Source organism: Chrysemys picta, chromosome 1 (assembly GCF_011386835.1).
Source record: "Chrysemys picta bellii isolate R12L10 chromosome 1, ASM1138683v2, whole genome shotgun sequence".
NCBI lineage: Eukaryota > Metazoa > Chordata > Testudines > Emydidae > Chrysemys > Chrysemys picta.
This window is the reverse complement of record NC_088791.1, coordinates 294,560,855-294,584,411: the sequence shown is the minus strand read 5'-3', so window position 1 is coordinate 294,584,411 and position 23,557 is coordinate 294,560,855. Positions and strand designations below refer to the sequence as shown.

Below are 23,557 nucleotides of genomic sequence, written 5' to 3'. Positions count from 1 at the left end.
TGCACTCTGGCTTGTGGCTCTGCTTAGGTGGTTGTTGCTTTCCTCCAGTGCTGGCTACTTCTTGCTTATGACTGAAAGAAGGACGAGGTAGTTCCCACGCTCTTTCCCAAGTTTCACAACCCAGGTTTTTGTCTTTTATTTGTCAAAGATTTGGTGATGCTATAATATACCTCCAAGGAGACTGTGTCCTTTTGGGGTTTGCCATGTTGATGATGTCATTGAAAAAACAAACCAAAAAATCCATGTGTTATCTGCACTATTAATAATAATAAATCAGTATTTTAGATTTTTTTTTTTGAAGTGGTAGCACTAATTTTCAGGCAGTTTTTTAAAAGCATTGATAGAATAAGGGAGATCCTGAGAGGTCTCAGCAATGATGTATTGGAGTATAAGATAACAAGTAGTGTAATATTGTGATTACACAGATGAGGTAAGGAATATCAGATGGATCAAAAAACTTCCATATTTGTGTTTTTCTTCAAAATATTTTTTGTAAGATTATTTAGAGTGCACTGCTTTATATTGAAGAACAGCTATGTGTAACTTCATTTTTCTTGTAATATTTTTTTATTGAAGGTGGAAATTGCCATTTTACCCAAGAATGGCAAGCTGAACCAACACCTGCATTTTTTAAACATTCTCCAGGTGGAAACTTCAAGCAAAAGGTACTTATAATAGCTATTATGTGGCGCTTCGTAACTCAGTTGTACTTCTGGGATACAGTAGTCTTAATCCTACCACACCAGTTAGGATCATGTTATAACCATATGTTGTAACATATGTTAACCCAGGGGTGGGCAAACTTTTCGGCCTGAGGGCCACATCGGGGTTCTGAAACTGTATGGGGGGCTGGGTAGGGAAGACTGTGCCTCCCCAAACAGCCTGGTCCCTTCCCACTTCCCACCCTCTGACTGCCCCCCTCAGAACTTCTGACCCATCCAACCCCCCCGCTCCTTGTCCCCTGACCACCCCCTCCTGGGACCCCCCCTGCCCCGACTGCCCCCCTGGAACCTCACCCCCTATCCAATCCCCCTGCTACCTGTCCCCTGACTGCCCTGACCCCTATCCACACCCCCGTCCCCTGACAGGCCCCCTGGGACTCCCATGCTTATCCAACCGCCCCCTGTCCCCTGACTGCCCCTGGAACACCCTGCCCCTTATCCAATGCCCCTTATCCCTGCCCCCTTACCATGCCGCTCAGAGCACCAGGACTGGCAGCCACGCTGCCCGGCAGGAGCTTGCAGCCCCGCTGCCCAGAGCGCTGGTGGCATGGTGAGCTGAGGCTGCAGGGGAGGGGGAACAGCAGGGGAGGGGCCAGGGGCTAGCCTTCCCGGCCGGAAGCTCAAGGGCCAGACAGGATGGTCCAGCCCGCGGGCCATAGTTTGCCCACCTCTGTGTTAAATATTATGTTATAAATGAGAGCATTTCATGATGAGACAAGTCTGCAAGTTCTGGATCCATTCAAGGGAGGGATGCGCTAATCAACTTATTTAAATTGTACATTGTGCACGTGATTTTATTGTTGAGACATACTAACCTTGCAAGAACTTTTATTTCTGTGATGAGGCCACTTTGGCATTTTGGTTATGTTGGCAGTGGTGACACTTAGTAAAAAGATTCCTGTGGCATCTTTAAGACTAACAGATGTATTGGAGCATAAGCTTTTGTGGGTGAATACCCACTTCGTCAGATGCATGTAATGAAAATTTCCAGAGGCAGGTATAAATATGCAGGCAAGAATCCATCGTCTACAGTCAAGTGCTGAGGTACAACTGCATCTGCTCCAACCTCTCAGACAGATACCAACACCTACAAGATCTTCACCAAGCACTCACAAAACTACGCTATCCGCACAAGGAAATAAGGAAACAAATCAACAGAGCCAGACATGTACCCAGAAGCCTCCTGCTACAAGACAAGCCCAAGAAATAAACCAACAGAACTCCACTGGCCATCACCTACAGTCCTCAGCTTAAACCTCTCCAACGCATCATCAGTGATCTACAACCCATCCTGGACAATGATCCCTCACTTTCACAGACCTTGGGAGGCAGGCCAGTCCTCGCCCACAGACATCCCGCCAACCTTAAGCATATTCTCACCAGCAACCACGCACCGCACCATAACAACTCTAACTCAGGAACCAATCCATGCAACAAACCTCGATGCCAACTCTGCCCACATATCTACACCAGCAACACCATCACAGGACCTAACCAGATCAGCTACAACATCACCGGTTCATTCACCTGCACGTCCACCAATGTTATATATGCCATAATGTGCCAGCAATGCCCCTCTGCTATGTACATTGGCCAAACTGGACAGTCACTACGTAAAAGGATAAATGGACACAAGTCAGATATCAGGAATGGCAACATACAAAAACCTGTAGGAGAACACTTCAACCTCCCTGGCCACACAATAGCAGATGTAAAGGTAGCCATCTTACAGCAAAAAAACTTCAGGACCAGACTCCAAAGAGAAACTGCTGAGCTTCAGTTCATTTGCAAATTTGACAGCATCAGATCAGGGTTAAACAAAGACTGTGAATGGCCAGCCAACTACAAAAGCAGATTCTCCTCCCTTGGTGTTCACACCTCAACTGCTAGCAGAGGACATCACCCTCCCTGATTGAACTAACCTTGTTATCTCCAGACTGATTCTTGCCTGCATGTTTATACCTGCCTCTGGAAATTTCCATTACGTGCATCTGACGAAAAGCTTATGCTCCAATACATCTGTTAGTCTTAAAGGTGCCACAGGACTCTCTGTTGCTTTTTACAGATCCAGACTAACACGGCTACCCCTCTGATACTTAGTAAAAAGATGTTACTTGTAAACTGAGCACATTTGGGTTGGAAATTGCGAGATATGGAACACAATAATTTTGATATTTTTTTTAGTCATTTTTCAGTCTAGATTGGGGTCGGCGACCTGCGGCACACATGCCAAAGGCGGCATGTGAGTTGATTTTTACTGGCACACTGCTGCCAGCCGGAGTTCTGTCCGCCGGCCCCGCTGAGACCACTGCCTGCCTGGGTGAACGGAACCCTAGGCCGGCCACGGGCTGAGTGGGGCCGGCGGCCGGGACCCCAGCTGGCAGGGGCCGGCGGCCGGGACCCCAGACCAGTGGCAGGCTGAGAGGTTCAGCCTGCTGCCGGTCTGGGGTTCTGTCTGCCACCCCGCTCAGCCAGCTGACGGTCTGGGGTTCCAGCCGCCTGTCCCTTGCCAGCCAGGATCCCGGCCCTGCTCAGCCCACTGACGGTCTGGGATTCTGGCCACCGGCCCCTTGCCAGCCAGGGTCCCAGCCATCGGCCCTGCTCAGCCTGCTGTCGGCCTGGGATACCAGCCGCTGGCCCCACTCACCTCTCTGCTGGTCTGGGGTTCCAGCCGCCCGGCCCCCTGCCAGCCGGGGTCCGGGCCTCCGGCCCTGCTCAGCCCACTGCTGGCCTGGGGTACCGGCTGCCAGCCCAGGGTTCTGCTCCTGGCCCAGTGCTCTGCAGCCACCCCCAGCTTCTAATGAAATCTCGCATGTCTCACACGCCCAGGAAGGGCATCTCGTACCCCTAGGGGGGCGTGCACCCCAGGTTAAGAACCACTGCACTAAATTGATAAGATCTGCATTTTAATTTGATTTTAAATGAAGCTTCTTAAACCTTTTAAAAACTTTGTTTACTTTACATACAACAATAGTTTACTTTTATAATATAGACTTATAGAGACAGACCTTCTAAAAACATTAAAATGTATTACTGGCACGCGAAACCTTAAATTAGAGTGAATAAATGAAGACTCGGCACACCACTTCTGAAAGGTTGAAGGTTGCCATCCCCAGGTCTAGATTATGTATCAAATGTTTTGACTATTGAAACACCAACTAAAATAATTTTAATGTCTTCTTGTAAGCATGTTCCGGCATATTGGTTTCTATTTAAAATAAAGTGTAACTTCATTTTTTGAAGCAATGAAGATAACAGTGTCACTCTTTTTAACAGAACAAAAGGAAAAAAGAACCAGTTTTCTCTCATTATTGTGATACTTGTGATCGTGGCTATAAAAACCAAGAAAAGTATGATGAACATGTTGCACAGCACACACAGGTTAGTTTAAATGTGCGGGAAAGTTTGTCTTATAAAGCAGCTTATTTTTACAATTTACAGTCATACGATTTGGCCTGTGATTTCATAAGCTAAGCAGGTTTTGGTCCCAGTCAGTGCTTGAATGGGAGATCACCAACGGAAAATCATGTGCTACAGGAGGTGGTAGGTGGCACTTTCTCTGGAGTCATCTCCTTCGCTGACTCCAAATAGTGCAAGGCATAGGCGCCGACTCCGTGGGTGCTCCGGGGCTGGAGCACCCATGGAAAAAAATTAGTGGGTGCTTAGCACCCAGTGGGGAGATCAGCTGTTGGTAACTGCCAATCAGCTATTTAGCATGCGCAGTAGCCCTCATCAGCTCTTTGGCTGGCTGCAGCCAATCAGCTGTTTGGCGGGAAGTCCCCGCCTATCAGCTGTTTCCCCTGCAGCTGGTGAAGCTCCCAGCAGGCTCCCACCTTCCACTGCAGGCAGATGTGAGTCCTTTTAATTTTCAGGGCAGAGGGAGCTGGGCTAGGGGGGACAAGCAGCCAGGGCACGGCAGCTTCTGGGCTAGCTGCGGAGGGGTGGGCAGCCTCTCGGCAGGGGGCTGGAGGGAGACGGGCAGGCAGCTTCTTGGCTAACCCCAGGGGGCTACTGGGAGGAGTACAGGCTGGGGGGTTTCTCGTGGACTGAGCCAGCTATTCTCAGCCCACCCCGGTGTCTCCCCCAGGACCTGTGCCCCTCCCTGCAGCCAGGAGAAACCAGCTGCGGACCCCCTTAGTGCTGGGCAGGGGGAACAAACCAAAGGGCATGGCTCCTTTAAGAAAAATTTGCCCTTGTGCGTGCTCTCATCCCTGGCAAAATAATGCTTGCCCAGCTCAAAGCTGTCCCTCCACGCCCAGATCAAGCCTGCCTGAGGGGCTTTTCCTTCCAGAGATAAACTTCATCTCTCTCTCCCCTCCCTCTTCCCCCCCCCCCCCCCCATCAGCGTCCCCTCCTCCCCATGTCAGAAAGGATTGATTTTCCCCCCCCCCCCCCCCGCAGCTCCCAGGGAATCCCTTCCATTGCATCCACCCCCCTGTATCAGCTTCAACTCAGGAGACGCTGCCTTGCTTCTCCCTGGGAACACCTGAGCTCGTCTTGCTTCAGGATGCTGGACTGCAACCCACCTTTGGCCATGGCCACCTTTGGCCATGGTCCCACCAGGGGCTCCCCTCCCACAAAAGTTACATAGTGTGTGAGGGAGTCAGGAGCGAGCTTCAAAGCAGGGGTGGGCTGCAGCCCTGAGGAATGAGAGGAGCTGGAGCGACACAGCAGCCATACAGCAGGATAAATGAATGGGCCATTTCTATGTTGGGCTGTTGAATTAAATTCCTCTCTGTCTCAGGGCGGCCAGTTTCCCCCCAACCCCACCCTCTGCGGCCAGCGCAGCGACAGAACTGCTTTGAGTGCGTGGGTGGGAGCGAGCGCTAAACAGAGCCACTGGGAGGTGGGGAGCAGAGAGAGAGAGAGAGATGGGAAAAGGGACACAGGTGGAGAGCAAGAACTGGGAAACATCAAGAAGGGGAGATACCAATGATAGACACACTTTCAATAACTAGAATGAAAGTGTATAAATATGCTGAAAATAGCCTCCCCTCAAAACTGGCAGAGCATCCCTCCAGCACACGCACTTTGCCGTTAAGGCAGGAGAGGGCAGAAAGGAGTGAGCGGCAGGCGGGAGGCATTTAGGGGAGGGGGTTGGCAAGAAGGAGGTGTTCAGGGAGGTTTAGGGGGATGGGGCTGGAAGAGGTGGAGTGGGGCGGGGCCAGGATGGGGCACCCACCAGCAAAACCAAAAGTCAGCACCTATGGTGCAAGGAGTCACTGTGTTGTTGCGGGTGTTCTTTTTTTATTACGATGTAAAATGGAGGCCCTAAGTGAGTACATAGGTTCTGCTTGTACTTATAGGCGTTGGGGTGCTGGTCATGTAGGTCTTTGATTCATAATGGTCAATGTAAAATTGGTAATCAGTAGTTGAAATTATCTGTGATTTGTGAAGTCATACAATTTTGCGTGAATTACTGAAGTCTTTGGGGGTGACGCTGCTAGAGGGATTTGCCTTGTTTTGGCCACCGATAGGTATCCAGTACAGCATGAACCTAAGATGTGTTGACAATGTGCTTGTGCTGGGTGTTTGCATCCAATTTGAAATGCTGACGGTCTCCTTCCCTAGAACAGGGATGACTACAGTGTGTGTACAATTTTGGCAAGTCCTTTATGATGGGTCTAAGACTAATTCTTGGATGCCAGCTGCTCCAATTCCTGCATGAAATGATGGAAGATCTTCACTGTTATAAACTGTTGAGTGCATTCTGAATCCTAAGATGTCATCATAAATGAGTACTGTGGAGAATAAATATTGTAAAACATAGTGAACATAATGTATTACTCTTAGGCCACTGAGTAACTGAATGTCTTTTTTTTTTAATTTAATTGTTAATGCTGTAGTACTGGTACTTAGCCTTTTACATCTTCAGAGCTCTGTGCAAGTAACTAAGACTATGTTGGCAGTTGTTATTTTGTTCACCATTCAAGAAAGTGATCTAATATGCAGTGGTATGCAATGTAGTTAAAAATAAGTGGGCTACATCTTGACTCTTTTTGTGTGCATAATTCCATTCAAATGGTGTTGGAGTATATATTTTTTTCTTTTTTTTTTTTTTCTTCTCTTGCAGTGTGCAGAACCTGGTTGCGGTTTCAGTGCACATGAGAAGTTGGTTCAGATTCACTGGAAGAATGTAGGTACCCCAAACTGCTTCAAAAATGGAGTCCATGAAAATTGTAGAATTGATTATTAGCTTCTCCTCTGGCTGTCTTTATGCATTGTTATATTTCTCTAGAATGACAAATTCCAGTCTCAGCCTTAAAACTGACCCTCAATCCCAAATTAAACATGAAAAGCATGTAAAAGCCAACATAATAGAAATGAAAATCACCATGTATCATTTTTAGTCTTCTCATTTTCTATATGCTACACCCAATTTCATCAATGTCTGGGTTTTTAAAGTTGCAGAATTTTGTGTAATTGCATAAAGGGAATATTCAGTCACTTTTTGTAATGCTTCTGAAAACTTGTCCTCCCTAGATGCATGCTCCTGGTGCTAAAAGAATACAGTTAGATACTCCAGAGGAGATTGCTAAATGGAGAGAGGAAAGAAAAAGGTGAGTAAGCTCAGAGACGGTATAGTTTAAGTTGTAAGAGGCTTTCAATTCCAAAACTTCTCATCACTCCCATGCACTTTTCCCTTGGGGTTCCTAGCCCTTAACTTAATAATTTTTTTAATGCTTGGGGGGGAAAAAGATTCAAACTCTTAAGTTACGCCAGCAAGAAAAATATATGCCTCAATCTTTAAGATGCATTATTTTGTCTTTAGATAACTCATACTGTTTGTACATGTCATGTTTAAAGCTCAGATTCCTGAAATGAGGAATGTGTGCTGGATGAAGTTGGAAATAGTTGGGTCTGAAATAATGAAGATGTGAACATCTGAAAATGGTGTACTCATCACCTCTATAGTACACTTCATTGGGTGCAGACTTCCAGAAATTGACAAGTAATTTCTGTAGACTTTAAATTTGTACCTAACTTTTTTTCTAACCTGTATCTCTTGATTATCATGCAGCAAGCTCTGCTAATTCATAAACAGGGACGTGCGCAGGAATTTACATTTGACCACTTTTGGAAGGCCACGTTAAACACACACAAATGAAAGGTTCACTCGCTCTCCTTCCCTCTTCCCCTCCCCTCCCCCCTATTTCTCTGGACGCCTCTGGTGGGGATGCCCAGCAGCGAGGAGGCAGTGGCTCCCCCTGGCAGCAGCGCACTCTGTGTCCCTGCAGCCTGGGGATGGAGGAAGCAGCAGGGCGGCTGGCTGCAGGCTGATGCAGGGACACATGGAGATTTTTGAGGGGGGGTGGGGTGAGGAGGGCGTGCCCTTGCTTGCTCCCCCCCTTTGTGTATGTCCCTGGTCATAAAGAGCATTTATTCAAGGATGAGTGCTGCTCGGTACCTCTTTTTACTACAAAAACCTTTTCCCGTTTGTAATAGTGTAAAGCACTTTAAATCAAAAGGTATAGGAGATTAAACTGATTAAGCTTATTCTGTGATTAATGCACTTATAGGAATGACCACTTTCTCATCTGTGAAATGGAGATAATGCCTACACTCACAGATAAGCTGAAAGAAAAACAGCTGGATATTTGAAGATAGACACTGTACTGGTCTGGACTTGATCCTACTGAATTTTCAAAGATAAGCAGGTTGCACCGGATTAATAGTTCAGGTTGTCACAGATGTTCTAGATTTTGTTTCTCTGGCTGCAATTGTGGGTTATGAACATTTTTATATTTATATAGGTGTGTAATGTCTCGCTCTCCCTTTTATTTTATTCATTATTTATATATATCAGAGAGAGAAAATTAGTGGTAATGCTTTATAGCATTATATTAGAGAGGTGGGTTTTATTACTGGACGTCTCTTTGTAATGGCTTCAGAAACAAAACTGGCTCCAGCTTGCAGTCGTATTGCAATAGACTATGATGTTACTAGATTGCATAAGAATAGGCCTGGCCATTGCTTGGATGGGAGATACCCCAGAGAGTCCCTGGAAGACATCTCTTGGCACGTAACTGTAGCTCTTTCATGTTCTACAGAACATCTTGTGTGTCCAGAACTGCTTCTCCACTTCCTACTCTGTAATATTCACACCTGAGGACTTTTTTTTTATTCAGATTTACTGACATAAAAACCCTGCAGTAAAACAAAGGAAGCATGAACAGACTTTCTGTGAGGAATGGGTCAGTGGATTTGGTGTAGGATGAAAAAGGTACTATGGAACTGGGGAAATAAAGTGGGCATTGGGATACTGGGCTGGGAACTGGTGGGTAGGCTGGCTGGGAAGTGCAGGGAAGCCCACTGCTCTGACCCTGTGCCTTCTGTTCTCCCACATGGCTCTCTGATTTCTCCTTCTGGAGACATACTAAGAATTGCTTGCACACTCTCTCTTAATAAACCTGCCACGGTCCATCAGTTTGGGACTCACCCCTAGAGAATCAAAAGAGGTTTGCCAGATGGAGGAGATCTTCCCTTCTCTGTGGTAGATCTACAAGCTCTACTTGTCAGGATACCGCCTCCAACCCTCCCTCTCCCACCATGTCTCAGTCATAACAGTGGCAAGGAGGGGGCAGGGAGAGAGGGAGGCCCAGTGACAAGTTTGTCTGACAAAGGGGACTGAGTATCTCTGCTACAAACAGAGATTTTCCTAGAAAAATTGCTATGGCCTGACAGACTTTGGCAGGTAAGATGATGGGAAGTCATGCTGGCAGGATTTGGAGTTTCTGAAAAGCTAGGGGTGACCCCAAGCCTCTCCTATTCAGTTAAGTACATCCGCCCCTGTCCCAGCATCCCTCATCCCCATAGGTTTCTGCAGTCTCCATCCCCAGGCTCAACGCTGTCACCCCACTAGCTCCCGAGCCCATGCCCGTCTGTCGTCCCCCCCACTAGTCATTCTGAACCCCAGTCTGTGACTCCCCTGCAGCTCTGTGTGCTCCGCCCTGTCCTAACCTGACTCCTCAGGCAGGATGCTGTGATGGACTCTACTCCTGGGGGAATTCAGCAGCACTGGGCATAGAAATTTTTATTTTCCTGCATAAAAAACATTTTGCCCACCAGAGGCTGCTGTGATGCTAGAACAGAGGCATGAATGCAGCTGCTTGTTCCGGTGCCACAGCGGCTTCTGGTGGGCAAAAAGTGGAACTGCAGCACTGCTGAGGGAAATGTTTTTTTGTGCATGAAAATATAATATGCGAGACAGATGCGGATGCGCAGAATTCCCCAAGGAGTAACAGTTAATGGGGGAAAAAACAAGCTTGATTTCTGTCTGATAACTTCAGTGACTATTAGCTGCTGTAGGTACCAAAGCTTCCTCTTTATCCTAAAGCAATTCAAAAGGAATTTCTTGGCCCACTTTCATGTTACCTGGAATTTGGTGTCATAGCAAACTGGCTTTCTTTTTCAGCAAAGCTTCTAGAACCCCCTCCTCCCCACATTATGTAAATACAATAAGTGTTGCAGAGTTCATTAAATAAAAATATCTTTAAATCTAATCTATGATATCTGTAATCCATGACTGATTTTTGTGGCACTAGGATAGCTCCAAGTAAAAATCTAGTATTTTAGGGTAGTTGAAAATTAATAGTGGATTTTTCACATGCAACTCCTTTCATCACTTGGATACAAAAAGTCTCCTTTTTGGGGAATATCTGTGGGCAAATTTCCAACTTGTGCTGATGTCAGATCAGTTTGCTTGTACAGCAAGACTCCCGTTTTGTTTGTAGTCATACTTTATCTTCTCTAACATTGCCCTTAGGAAGGTCAGATAACAAAACACGAAGTGTTAACATCTATAGTAAGAAGTAAATTGAAACATTCATTTATGTAATGGGTTTTAAGCTGTTCAGACATGAAGACATGGCTACTGTTTGATCTACACTTAAAAATGCTGTTCGGTTTTTTTTGTTTAGGATTTTATTACAAAATACTTGTAGCACATGAGATGCATTTTGTACATCAGACTAAGTACCTCTACATCGGTTCAGAAATTAAAGACTGTTTAATTTTCAGTAAAAGAACAGGAAGTTAACTTACAAGGTTCTATCTTGCTGATGACTGGAGCATGACTAACAGAATGCCCAAGTAAATATTTAATGGTTCTAAATAATACAGTAGAACTTTACTAGTCTGCACCTTGGATTTGGTTTTGAAACTGGTCATCCTGAGAACCAAATTTAAGGTCTTCTGTACATTGAAGTAGCGACTGCTGAGTTTGTCCTGTTTCGGGAGAAAACTACAGTCGTGTGCTCAATGTGTGGTGATCTCCTTAGATCTTCTGTGGTATTTTTAAAAAAAAAGAAAGGAAAAATAGTTATAGCAGTGATTATTACTTTATTGTATTCCCTTAGAATGAGGGCTTCTCTTTTCCGGCTTCTGAAGTTGGAGATGGAAGTGTAACAGTTTAGTCTTTCAGATTGTAAACTATTTGAGGCAGGGACTGTCACTATGTTTGTACAATGCTAGGCATAATGGGGCCCTTACCTGGTTGGCTTATAGGTGCTATTGCAGCATTAAGGTTGTACTTTTTTCTCTTGTGCTTTACCTTTCAAAAAACAAGTTAAAATAGATTTTTTTCATGAAGTAGTAATTAATAAATTCTGTGAAAGGGATATTAAGCCTCGTTTTAGAGATTAAGACAATCTCTTACTATTAGAGATTAGGTTGAGATCTAATGTGTGTGGGGGGGTGTGTGTGGGCAGATTATCACACCTCTGCCTACTGCTTAGTGCTTGCTTCCACCTTTCTCTGAAGCATCTGGAGATGGGATACTGGTCTAAATAGACCTCAGGTTTGATTTTGTATGGCACTTTTTATGTTTCTAAACAGCCCTCTGTTGGGGTATGCAGGTAAGCCAAACACCTGTTGCCCGGCCCTCAATTTGCATGGTCTAGCTGGCTGCCTAGTCACTGGAAAAGTTCTAGGTTTATATGTGTATAAACATTCTGTACTAGACACTAACAGATGAGGAAAATAGTATGAGCTGGATTGAGTAAGGGCATTGGCAAATTTGTAGGTACCCTGCAAAAATTATTCACTTTTTATAAAGTAAAACTGTATGATTTCCTTGTTGAATTTGAGTTGACTATAAAGGTGTCTGCAGTTAATTCTAAGTAAACTTTTACTGATGAAATATTTTATACCTGAATTGTGTAAGAACTCAAATTTTTCTACTCCGTATGTGAGTGCAGATACTCTTAATGTCAAATTGCAAGTAAGTTACTGTAGAAACTTGGTATAAAATTGCCTGAGAAAAATACTTGGAAATGGGCTTGTTGCTGAGCTATAATGAATAGGAATAATAAGGCTGTGTAACTCAGAACTTGTTCTAAAACAAGTCCACTAGGTGGTGTAGTTCTGTGGTTTATTTCAGTGCTTTCATTGCCTGTGTGGGCATCTTATTTATAATAAATAGGTGCAACAAAATGACTACCTGGGTGGCTTCTGATACTCGTTTTATAAAATGAGGATGCTCTATTAATACCTGAAAAACTGTAGCTTTTGTGAAGCAGTAATTGGGCCTCCAGTAAAGTAACAATTTAGAACTGAAGCTGTGCTGTTGAGTCACAGTAATGAAAAGGGAGCACCAGAGGGAATCTGAGCTGTTATGCAGTCTGGGTTTGTGATATTAGAAAAACAATTTTCTTCTTTCTGAAAGTTCCTGTGGTTACTCAGGAGAGAGGTTTTTTTTTTTAAGGTAATCATTGGTGAGCTCATAAATAGACAACAGTTGTATTCATTTCTGTGTTAAGACTCTTAAGGGATCTTTTTAATTCCTCTTCTGTTGCTAGTTTTTTCAACTATGAATAGTTACTTTGTAGGATCAGAATATTTTATTTTTTATATTAGTTGCTCCATCTTCCAAGAATGTGTGTTCTACTAAAACCTGTTAGTGAGAATGCACCTACATCAAGGATGCATACCCACCTGCTATAGGAAAACTGACACTTTCGTCTCTTCTTAGCCTGCCCAAACAGAACTTTTTAAATCTAGGAAATGTCACTTTAATTGTGGTGGTGACTATGGACTTTGCACTTGCTGTTTCATTGAAAGTCCTGAGGCTGTTTGGGTAGTGTTGGGGCCTGATAAGCCCCTCCTCAGCCTCAGAAACCTAAAGTTAGGCAGGTGTGATGAGGTGCTTTTTGGGGCCTCTGTGCTCAAAGGCAACGCAGGCAGCCAACAGAGGGCTCTGATGTCGACTTTATTGATAAAGCTAGTAAATCTCATTTGTGTATTTGCCTCCAGCATGTGGAAAAGTCTCTTGACTTGTTGTTTTGGCAGTTGCATGCAGGGAGAGAGGCAGGGTAATAAGAATTATTCACCATAAATATGTTTGCCTTCCTTACTATCTCAGAGTGCATTGTTCTCATCTTGCTTCCTTGATATAGTACTCCTGGGGGAATTCTGCGCCACTGCACATGTGCAGAATTCATATCCCCCTGCAGATTTCTTTGCTTCCCTGCAGAAAATACAGGGGAAACAAAGGGAATTTTAGTGGGGAGGGCAATGCACCTAGTTTGGGGGAGGAAGTGGGGGAGCCTTGCCCCCCCAAACAGGTGAAGCGTGGGGGGGGCACACTGCCATCCCCCCATTTCTGCGAGCGCAGAGCTGCCTGGGTGAAGGAGGGTGCTGTTTGGTTCTGCTGGCTCTGAAGCTTGATGCTGTCTCCTGGGTCGTAGTGGTGTTTGAGCTCCCCTTCTGTGTGCTGGGAGCCATCTTGTTTTCTGTACAACGGTGCGTGCTTGTGGTGGAGCAGGGCTAGGAAATGGGGGAAGGATGGTGGGGTGGGATAGGGCAGTGGGGAGAGGAAGGGGGAGGGAATGAGGAGGAAGCAGTGGGGAAGAGAATGGGATAGGGGAATGGGGAGGGGAAGCAGAAGCCTGGCATCCCCTCGCAGCAACTGGGGCTCCCCCATTAAGCAGGCCCATTGAACCCCCCCTCCCCCCATGAACCTCACCCCCCTGCATCTGGACCATACCTGGACCTCCACCCCACTGAGCCCCATCTTCCCACACCCAGATCCCCTCACTGAGCTCCAACCATCCCCCTGCAGCGTCCCCTTGCCCCTGCACCAACCCCCCCCCCAATGAACCCCTGTGCTTCCTTATTTCCCCCACACCTTGGACTCCCCCCACTGAGTTGCCTGCACCCAGATTGCCCCACACAGAACCCTCTCACACCACACTAAGCCCCTCCACACTTGGATCCTGCTGGGCTGAGTCTGCCTGCGCACCCTTGTGCTGCATCAGGGTCGGGTGCAGCCTCACCGCCAAATCCCTGTCCCAGGAGCAAGGGCTGCAGAGTGATCTCCAACCTCTGTGCAGCGAGCAGCTTGGGCCCTCCCTGCCATGCTGGAGCCTACACATTTATTTATTGACAAATAAAATTTGCAGAATTTTAAAATACTGTGTGCAGAATTTTTATTTTTTGGGGCAGAATTTTCCTCTAGAGTAATATGGGAAGTACTCCTTCATAATGAAACCTGTGTATTCCATTGGTTCATAAGGAATCGAACTATCCTTTCTCTAGCCATCTCTTCTTGGGGAAAGATTGTGAAGGTTATAGCAAAGCAACTCTGGAGTAATCTGAAATTCTTACATTTCCCTTTCAGTTGGACTTCAGGCCTAGGTATAGTAGAATGTGCATTGGCTGATCATCTCCTTCTGATTTTGTTTGTTTTTCCTTGCTCCACTTTTTCTCCCAGCCCATTTTGTCATGTTTCTAGCTGTTCAGGTTAGGGACTGTCTTCTACATTGCTTTGTGCTGCACACTTGGGTGCTCCGTGAATGAGTATTAATGCTGACCAAAAGTTCGTTAGTTTGTCTGTGGTCTTTTACCTAAAGTAAACTCTACTGCTAGAGTGGTCCTGTTTCCTCTCTGCTGGTGCAGCCACACCAGGACAAGAAGTGTTTTCTTATCCCCTGTTTGCTAACGTGATAAAAGTCTAGCAAAGATGAGGCAGTTAGTATTTTTAATGTGTTAACAGGTTGAAGTATGGGGAGTGTACGGCATGCCACAACTTGCTAACCTGTTAGCACATGTTAGAATCATAGAAGATTAGGGTTGGAAGAGATCTCAGGAGATCTAGTCCAACCCCCTGCTCAAAGCAGGACCAACCCCAACTAAATCATCCCAGCTTTGTCAAGCCCCACGGGGCCTTAAAAACCTCTAAGGATGGAGATTCCACCACCTCCCTAGGTAACCCATTCCAGTGCTTCAACACCCTCCTAGTGAAATAGTTTTTCCTAATATCCAATCTAGACCGAGGCCTCCCCCACTGCAACTTGAGACCATTGATTTTATTTTAATTAAATACTTCAATTTTTTTTAAAAAATAAATCTGTATTTAATATTGACAGCCTATGTAAAGGCCTAAGCTAATCTATTAATTCTGTTTAAATAATTTTAAAAAGTACTATTAAGCAGTGTGTGTTTGCTGTTAAAGTTTTAAAGAAAGCCAAAGCACTGAACGTATGGAAATCACTGGCTAAGCAGTACCCAGAGTCCGTTAAAGGGCTAAACCAGCTTTTGACAGCAATAGTCACTTCTGCAGGTGCAGAGAGAATATTTTCTTTAGTTTATTCAATTAGTTCAATTTAATGATTAGTTCTTTCAAAGTTAAGAAACTAATTGGGAGTTGAAAAAGCAGGGAAGCTTGTTTCCTTTTTCCGGTCTATGAATGAAAATGATGTGTGAGAGGTTGAGATCTGCTAGTTTTGAAACCTTGAAGGACCTGGTGACCAGAAACAATAGTTAAATTCACTAACTACAGTTATTTTGTTTAATCAGTTAATTCTAAATGTAAAACAATTTTTCATTAATTTTTTTTATGAATCCAGTACATTTAAGATTGTTTTTCATTAAACTATTTTAAAATGCTGGTTTTGTGGGGTTTTTTCAATTGGATTTAAATTTACAATCGCAAGTAAAAATTAATCTGGGAAGTAAGAAATGGATCATTCGCCGTTTTCTACATAATGTAAAAGGAAAAAATTAAGAATCTGAACAAATGTCCGTAAGCTACATAATTGCTTACAAATGTATGTAGGTATGGTGTTTCCTCCTTGTTAGTAAAAAGCACCAAATTTAGTGCAAAGGCTATATATACACCTCTACCTCAATATAACGCTGTCCTCGGGAGCCAAAAAATCTTACCGCGTTATAGGTGAAACCGCATTATATTGAACTTGCTTTGAGCCACCGGAGTGCGCAGCCTCCCTCTCCCCCCCATCCCCCCCCCCCCCCCGAGCACTGCTTTACCACGTTATATCCGAATTCGCATTATATCGAGGTAGCGGTGTAGTTGCAAATCAGTATGTTTTAATGCTTACCAACCAATGAAGATCAGCCCATCTTTAGAAAAAGGGGTAAAAAGTACAAATGCAAAACAAGATTAAAATCAATTATTTAAATCAAGGCTTCCTGCTTGCAGATTTAAATAATGATTAAAATCAGTGATTTCAATTGCTTTGATTTAAATCAATCTACCGAGACCAGTTCTTTTCCAAGTGATGGACAGGGTATTTTTAGGCGCTTAGATACTGGAATGTGCTTTTTCTCCACTGCTTGGACAGAGCCTGTACCTGACCTTTTTAAGGCCCTTCCTTGTTTTTTGAGTCTCTCTCTTTGACTGGTGATTAATTGGGGCGGGGGGAGAATGCCCTTGTCCTACTACCCTTTGAAAAAGAGGCAAAAACTGTTTTGTTTTTTTGTCCAAATTTTTGGACATATGCCCTGAGAAATGTTAACAGTCTGTAAATCAAAAACAAGTTCATCTTGGGAAAAGAGAAGAGATGCCTCTATAGTGCAGATACTCTCTCTGCTTAGAGGAGTGTTTCTCCCCACCCTCCTCCCCAACTACCCTTTTCTTGACTTGATAGGGCATTTATGCTTATACAGGAAGCAGTCTTCCTTAACTTGAACTTCTTTACAAGATTCTTTTTAGGTGAAAAATCTGAAGAACTTACCCAAATTGAGGTGTTGTCAGAGGAGGTTTTTGAACAAATTGATAAATTTAAACAGTAATATATCACCAGGACCTGAGTGTATTTACCCAAGAGTTCTAATGGAACTAAGATATGAAATTGCAGCACTACTAAGTATGATATGTAACCTATCGCTTAAATTAGCCTCTGTACCAGATGACTGGTGGATAGCTAAGGTAACATCAGATTTTTTTGGTATTTTTTAAAAGCTCCATAGGCAATCCTGGCAATTACAGGCTGGTAAGCCTACCTTCAGTACCAGGCAAATGGGATGAAACTATAGGAAAGAACACATTTATCAGACACACAGATGAACACAATATGTTGGTGAAGAGTCAGCATAGCTTTTATAATGGGAAATCATGCCTCACTAATTCATTAGAATTTTTTGTTTCAACAAACATGTGGACAAGAGTGATCCAGTGGATATAGTATACTTCGATTTTTCTGAAAGCTTTTCACAAGGTTTCACACCAAAGGCTTGTAAGCAAAGTAAGGAGTCATGGGATAAGAGGAAAGATCCTCTCATGGTTCATTAACTGTTTAAAAGATCGGAAAGAATCTTGGTCAGTTTTCACACTGAAGAGGGGTAAATAGTGGGGTTCCCCAAGGATCTGTATTGGGACCAGTTCTGTTCAACATATTCATAAATGATCTGGAAAAGGGGGTAAACAAGTGAGGTGGCTATGTTTGCAGATGATATAAAATTATGCAAGATAGTTAAGTCCAAAGCTGATTGTAAGGCGTTAGAGGGATTTCACAAAACTGGGTGACAGGGCAACAAAATGGCAGATGAAATTCAGTATTGATAAATGCAAAGTAATGCACGTTGGAAAGCATTATCCCAACTATACGTACAAAATAATGGGGTCTAAATTAGCTGTTACCACTCGAGAGATCTTGGAGTGAGTGAGTTAGTTCTCTGAAAAATCTGCTCAATGTGCAGTAGCAGTCAAAAAAGCCAACAGTGTTAGGAACCATTAGGAAAGGGATAGAAAATAAGACAGAAAATATAATGCCACTATATAAATCCATGGTATGCTCACACTTCGAATACTGAATGCAGTTCTGGTCTACTCATCTCAAAAAAACAATATATTAGAATTGGAAAAAATACAAAGAAGGGCAACAAAAATTATTATGAGTATTGAACATGTGAGGAGAGATTGAAAAGACTGGGGCTGTTCAGCTGCTAAAACAGACTAAAGGGGGGATATGATAGAGGTCTATAAAATCATGAATGGTGTGGAGAAAGTGAATAGGAAAGTGTTATTTATCGCATCACATAACACAAGGACCAGACATTGCTCTATGAAATGAATAAGCAGCAGGTTTAAAACAAACAAAAGAAAGTTTTACTTCACCCAGTGCACAGTCAACCTGTGGAATTTGTTGCAGGGGGTGCTGTAAAGGACAAAAGTATAACTGGGTTAAAAAAAGAATTAGGTAAGTTTACAGATGATAGGTTCACCAGGGACTATTAGCCAAGATGGTCAGGACACAACCCCATGCTCTGGATATCCCTACACCTCTGACTGCTAGAAGCTGTGACTGGATGATAGGGGATGGATTATTCAATAAATTGTCCTGTTCTGTTCACTCCCTCTGAAGCATCTGGCACCAGCCACTTTTGGAAGACACAATGTTGGGCTAGATGGCCCATTGGTTTGACTCAGTATGGCCGTTCTCATGTTCTTAAGATCTCTGCCAGAAAGATTTGTTTTTCTGTAGTTTGGGTACTTTGTGGACAAGCTTGGGCACTGAAGCTTTCAGAATCTGTATGGCATGTTCAAAAGTTTAAGCTTTTCCAGAAATGTGCCCCAGCACTGACGTGGAAAGATTGTCTCCGTAAGCGTGTAGTTATCTATGCTTTTTCATTTCTTGATCTCTCTGCCAACAAAGAAGCTAAGTGTGACTGTAGTTTTTGAAATGTGGGCACCTTCCCACTAGGGTCTGGACTGATGTTGCCTACTTTGCATATAGGCTACTGAATAGCCATCATATTGTGACTTCTGGTGACTAGCAATCTAGGCTGCACTTGAACTGGTGACCTGAAGGTAACAGGCTTCATATCCTATTACCAGTCAATACTTTGAAAGATTTTTTTAAAAATCATCTCTTCATAATAAATAAATGGCACAGTGAATGTGTTTTGAATGGCTCATCAATCTAGCAAAGGTATAACAAGGTCCAGTGGCTGGAAGTTGAAGCTAGACAAATTCAGACTGACCATAAGGTGTACGTGAGTTGAGGGTAATTAACACTGGAACAACTTACCAAGGATTTTGGTGGATTTTCCATCACTGGCAACTTTTAAATCAAGACTCGATGCTTCTCTGAAAGAAAGTTTCTAGTTCAAAGAGGGATTATTTGGGGGAGTGTTATAGAGGAAATTAGACTAGATGATGACAGTGGTCCCTTTTGGCCTTGGAATCTATGAAAAAATGAATCTAAGCGTGATCTGTGAAAACCTCCTAATACCAGAGTTTCTGTTCAAGACAGGTGTTTCAGAAACCACTTCTGCTTTTTCCATCCTTGTCCTTCAGCTTGTCTTGCATCAGTGTGACTTTTTAGCACTTAACTTCTGCTGTTATAAAATAAAAGGAGTTGAGTGTGACAAGACTAAATATTTAGGTCTGAAGACTGTTTTTGATAATATATATGTATAGCTGTTCTAGGCTTCTCACTCTTCCATCTTAATAGACTTATAAAATGTTAATGACCTGAATTACTCTCCTAAAGAACAGAATAGAATTAGATTATTATGTATAGCCTTTTGCGGTCTCAAAGTGCTTGACAGAGCAATGACATCTAGATACTGAAAGTGTTGTGGCTGAATATGCATCCAGAGACTGTTTTTGTGATACACTTTTGTTTTTTATTTCATCTCAAAACCCCACGTCAATGAGACTGATAAGCAGAAACTCTTTCACATGGAGGATGAGACTATCTTGCTAAACATATATTGTACCTTTAAGACAGTTAAAACTAGATTGGATGAAACACTTAAAATAAAAAATTGTAGGGCATAATCCTATGCTATCATAGAGGGTGTGTGTGTAAAAAGCTTCTGCACTTCAAGGTCCATCTGCACCTACATATGTAGGAGTAGAGGTATATGTATTATTCTTACCAATCCCTGCTTCAGGAGGAAACAATTTGATTTTAATATTTCATTTTTTTGTGTGTGCAACTAAATCTTTCCTGTGCTGTTCATAATGCAAATGTGGGTTAGAGCAGGGGTGTGTAAAACATTTTAAAAACATATATATTTATTTGCTCTAGAAACTTTCCTACGTTGGCAAACATTGAAAAGAAGAAAGCATTACAGATAGAAAAAGAGGAGAGAGGAGAAGTGCTGACAACAACACAGTTTGGGTAAGCTTTTTCTGACAATTTTGTTCACTCTAGTAGTTAGTCCAAAAATACTATCTTTGATTCTTTTTACCTATTATGCAAATACTTGTAACTTTCACTGTACACTTATATAAACTGAGTGGACTTGTATCCTTCATTTAACCCACCAACATGTTACAAATTTAATACATTGTTCACAGTATTCTACAGTCGATTGTAGTGAGTCTGATCTGGTTGAAACAATACGTTTGCAACTTTGATGTGCTCGCAGAGTTCCACTCTGGCTTGTTTAAGAAAACCAAATTGCAGAATAGCCATTAGGCTAAAGTACTAGACGCTGAGTCTTTGAAAGAAAAGTTGCATTGTGTGACTTTGCCGCCTGCCTGAATCTGACCGATCTAATTCACTACCCCCTTGCAAAAAAGAGAGGGAAAAAAACAAAAAAAAAAAGTGAGTTGGTTTATGATTCTAGATTATATTTCTCTTCCCCTCCCTCCACCACTCCCCTTCATTTTTTCAAATGGTGGGGTCAGAGCAATAATAACAAACTTAAGAAGGAATTATATATCTGAGTTTCTAAGCTATCTAATTATCACTGTAAACTGCTTTGGTAGCTGAAAGTACCTTCAATACTCTTATTTTCATCTCTTCCACCCTGCCTCATCTTGATTTCTCCTCTGGGGCTCTTTTTTTGTTCCTCTTGGATTTTATTTGTTCACTCCCCTCATGTACTCTGATCTATTTTTTTCCCCCCTCCATATCTCCATATGTGTGGCCTCTGCTCCTTTCCTCCCCCCACCCCACCTTTTTGCATACTGTCTGCCTCATGTTGAGCTTCATCAGTGGCTTTACTTGAATACTGCTGTAGGGAGGGATTTTTTTTTAAAGGTGTTATAATCTCCCAAACCTCCAGGGTCTGGTTTAGTGAACCAGAGGATCTGAGTGGGGGCAGCAAGAATGTTGCCAGTTTATGTCAGATTCCTTCCTGCCTCTTTGTGGACCTTTCTTTCTGCTGTGGGAAAGTGGGCTTGGGCCTTGAAGTTGTCTACACTTAAAAAATCTTGCACCAGTGTAACTACATTGATTTGGTTATGTCAGTGCAAATCCCTCAGGCAGATGGGCTGCACAAATGCTAAGTGGATTTATACCAGTGTAACCTAATTTGGTAATGTCAACTGTTGCAAATATTCTTAATGTAGACCAGGGTCGGCAACCTTTCAGAAGTGTGCCGAGTCTTCATTTATTCACTCTAATTTAAGTTTTCGCATGCCAATAATACATTTTAACGTTTTTAGAAGGCCTCTTTCTGTAAGTCTATAATATATAACTAAACTATTGTTGTATGAAAGTAAATAAGTTTTTTAAAATGTTTAAGAAGCTTCATTTAAAATTAAATTAAAATGCAGAACCCCCCAGACCAGTGGCCAGGACCTGGGCAGTGTGAGTGCCACTGAAAATCGGCTCGCGTGCTGCCTTTGGCACGCATGCCATAGGTTGCGTACCCCGATGTAGACAAAGCTTCAGAAGCCACTCCCATCACTTATATCTCTGGTAGCATTTCAGATTGCCTTTACTCATCTCTTCTGGCCCATAGCAAAGCCCCCTGCTTTTAAAGAAATAAGATGGGATTCTCCTTGCGTGGGGAGGAGGGGTTTGCAGTTGCAGGGGCACTTCAACAAGTGCTTGATTCTCAGTACTGGTTGTGAATTTAAAGCATTGAATGCATGAAAGCTGACATTGAGATGCTCCTACTTGTTTAGTAACTAAAGTTAAAACTGAATCTGGCTTGTCAAAGTAACAAAATCAGTGGTCTTTAATAATTTTTGTTTTAAGGCATGTGGCTTCACTAGTGAGCTGTGACTCAGCAGCAGCCCTTAGGTGTCACTCAGCAATTCTACTTAAATCTTTCTTCTGGTCAGAAGAGCGAGCAGAAATATGATGTAAACGGTTTCCTGTTTGTTCTCACTAAGTGATCTCTATAACCCTGGCATTTTTAAAAAGCCTCTTTCCTAACTGTTAGTACTATAAACTCAATCTGCTGCCCAAAAAGCTGTAGTTTTTGGTATGAATGAATGTCAACAATAAAAATCTGGAACTGGTGCTTAATCTTGCAAATTTACTGTTGTGTGCGACAGGAGAGAATTCAGCTTGCTCTCTGGAAGCTTTCCTATTGAGGCAAATAGAGAAGTAAGATATTTCAAAAGCATTTAATACTTCTATACCACCGTTGAATTCTGGCCCTCTGAAGTACTTTACAAATGTTAATTCTCAACATCCTTATGGAGTAGATTAGAGCTATAGAAGGACTACTTCACCTGTCACTTAAATGTAGCTACCTGCAGGGTGGAATGTAGCAGCTGGTTAATACTGCACAGTTATGCTGTAATTCTGAACAGGAAGTGAAGAATGCATTTGCTAATAGAACCAGCAGAGGAGGGCAGAATGCAGTTTCCAAATTGGAATTTGACTGGGACATCCAATTCTGGTTCTTGAGAAGTGCCCTCGGTTTTTAGTGACCACAAGTGGTCAGGGCCTTGGTTTTATGTCTTGGTCAAAAGACAGCACCTCCAGCATCACAGCTTCCCTTAACCTGTGAAACATTGGTTAAGTATTGCTATTTATGTTAGAGGAGCGCCTAGACACCCCAAACTGAGTTCATGGCCCCATTCTGCTAGCCACTATACAAACATGTAGTAAGAGACAGTTCCTGCCCCAATGAGTTTGCAGCCTAAATAAAGGCAAAGTGTGGGAGAAAGTGTTATCTCCATTTAGTGGATGGGGAACTGGTGCGCAAAGAGGTGAAATGACTTGCCTAAGGTCAAAGGACGAATGTGGCACAGCTGGAATTGAACTCAAATTGCCTTAATCATCTGGTTTTAGGGAGAAATTTTTGCCCTTAGTATGGTATTTCAAAATTTATCAGGTATTAGAAAGGTTCCTCTAATGTGCTCTGTGTATTCAACTGTTGGAGCGATGGTAGTGAATAAAATAAACCATTTGGTCCACTCTGGTATGGGAATTCTTGTGTTAATATAATAGTCTGGAGGTGCAATTAAGCTCTTGTCAAAACGCTAAATAAATTATCACTTAGAAGACCCATTCTCAGCAGGCATGGATTAACACTTTTATAGGTGCTCTTCTCACTGTAACCGTGGTCTAAACACATTTCCAGCATTTCACCATAATCTCAAATATGTAGATTGGAGGCTCATTTGTGATTTGTAGAATTAGCACACTATAGCTCTATATTTAACTTACTTTTATTAAAAACACAGTTCCATGTTTCCCTGATATAACTTGAAATATCCTGCTCTAAAGGAGGAAAATTGTTTTCCCCTTCCCTCACTAGCAGTCCATTCTACCTTTTTCTACCTCTGCACCCTTTCCCTTCCCCTACCCACATGTGTAAGCGGTCATTGCAATTGGAGTGATAGGTTGGTGTCTGAGGCTTCAGTATTCAGCAAAGTGCTGTAGCAGTATATGCTA

General features: G+C 43.1%; 1 protein-coding gene across 1 annotated transcript in view; it reads left to right on the top strand.

Moving 5' to 3' along the window:
* The window catches only part of NUFIP1 (nuclear FMR1 interacting protein 1), a 34,430-nt gene that overhangs the window by 569 nt on the left and 10,304 nt on the right, over positions 1-23,557 (top strand). The window contains exons 2-6 of the mRNA XM_008168582.4: positions 577-665; positions 3,999-4,103; positions 6,796-6,858; positions 7,206-7,282; positions 20,000-20,092. Of these exons, the coding sequence (XP_008166804.3) occupies positions 577-665; positions 3,999-4,103; positions 6,796-6,858; positions 7,206-7,282; positions 20,000-20,092 (427 nt within the window). The remainder of the gene's footprint in view (positions 1-576; positions 666-3,998; positions 4,104-6,795; positions 6,859-7,205; positions 7,283-19,999; positions 20,093-23,557) is intronic.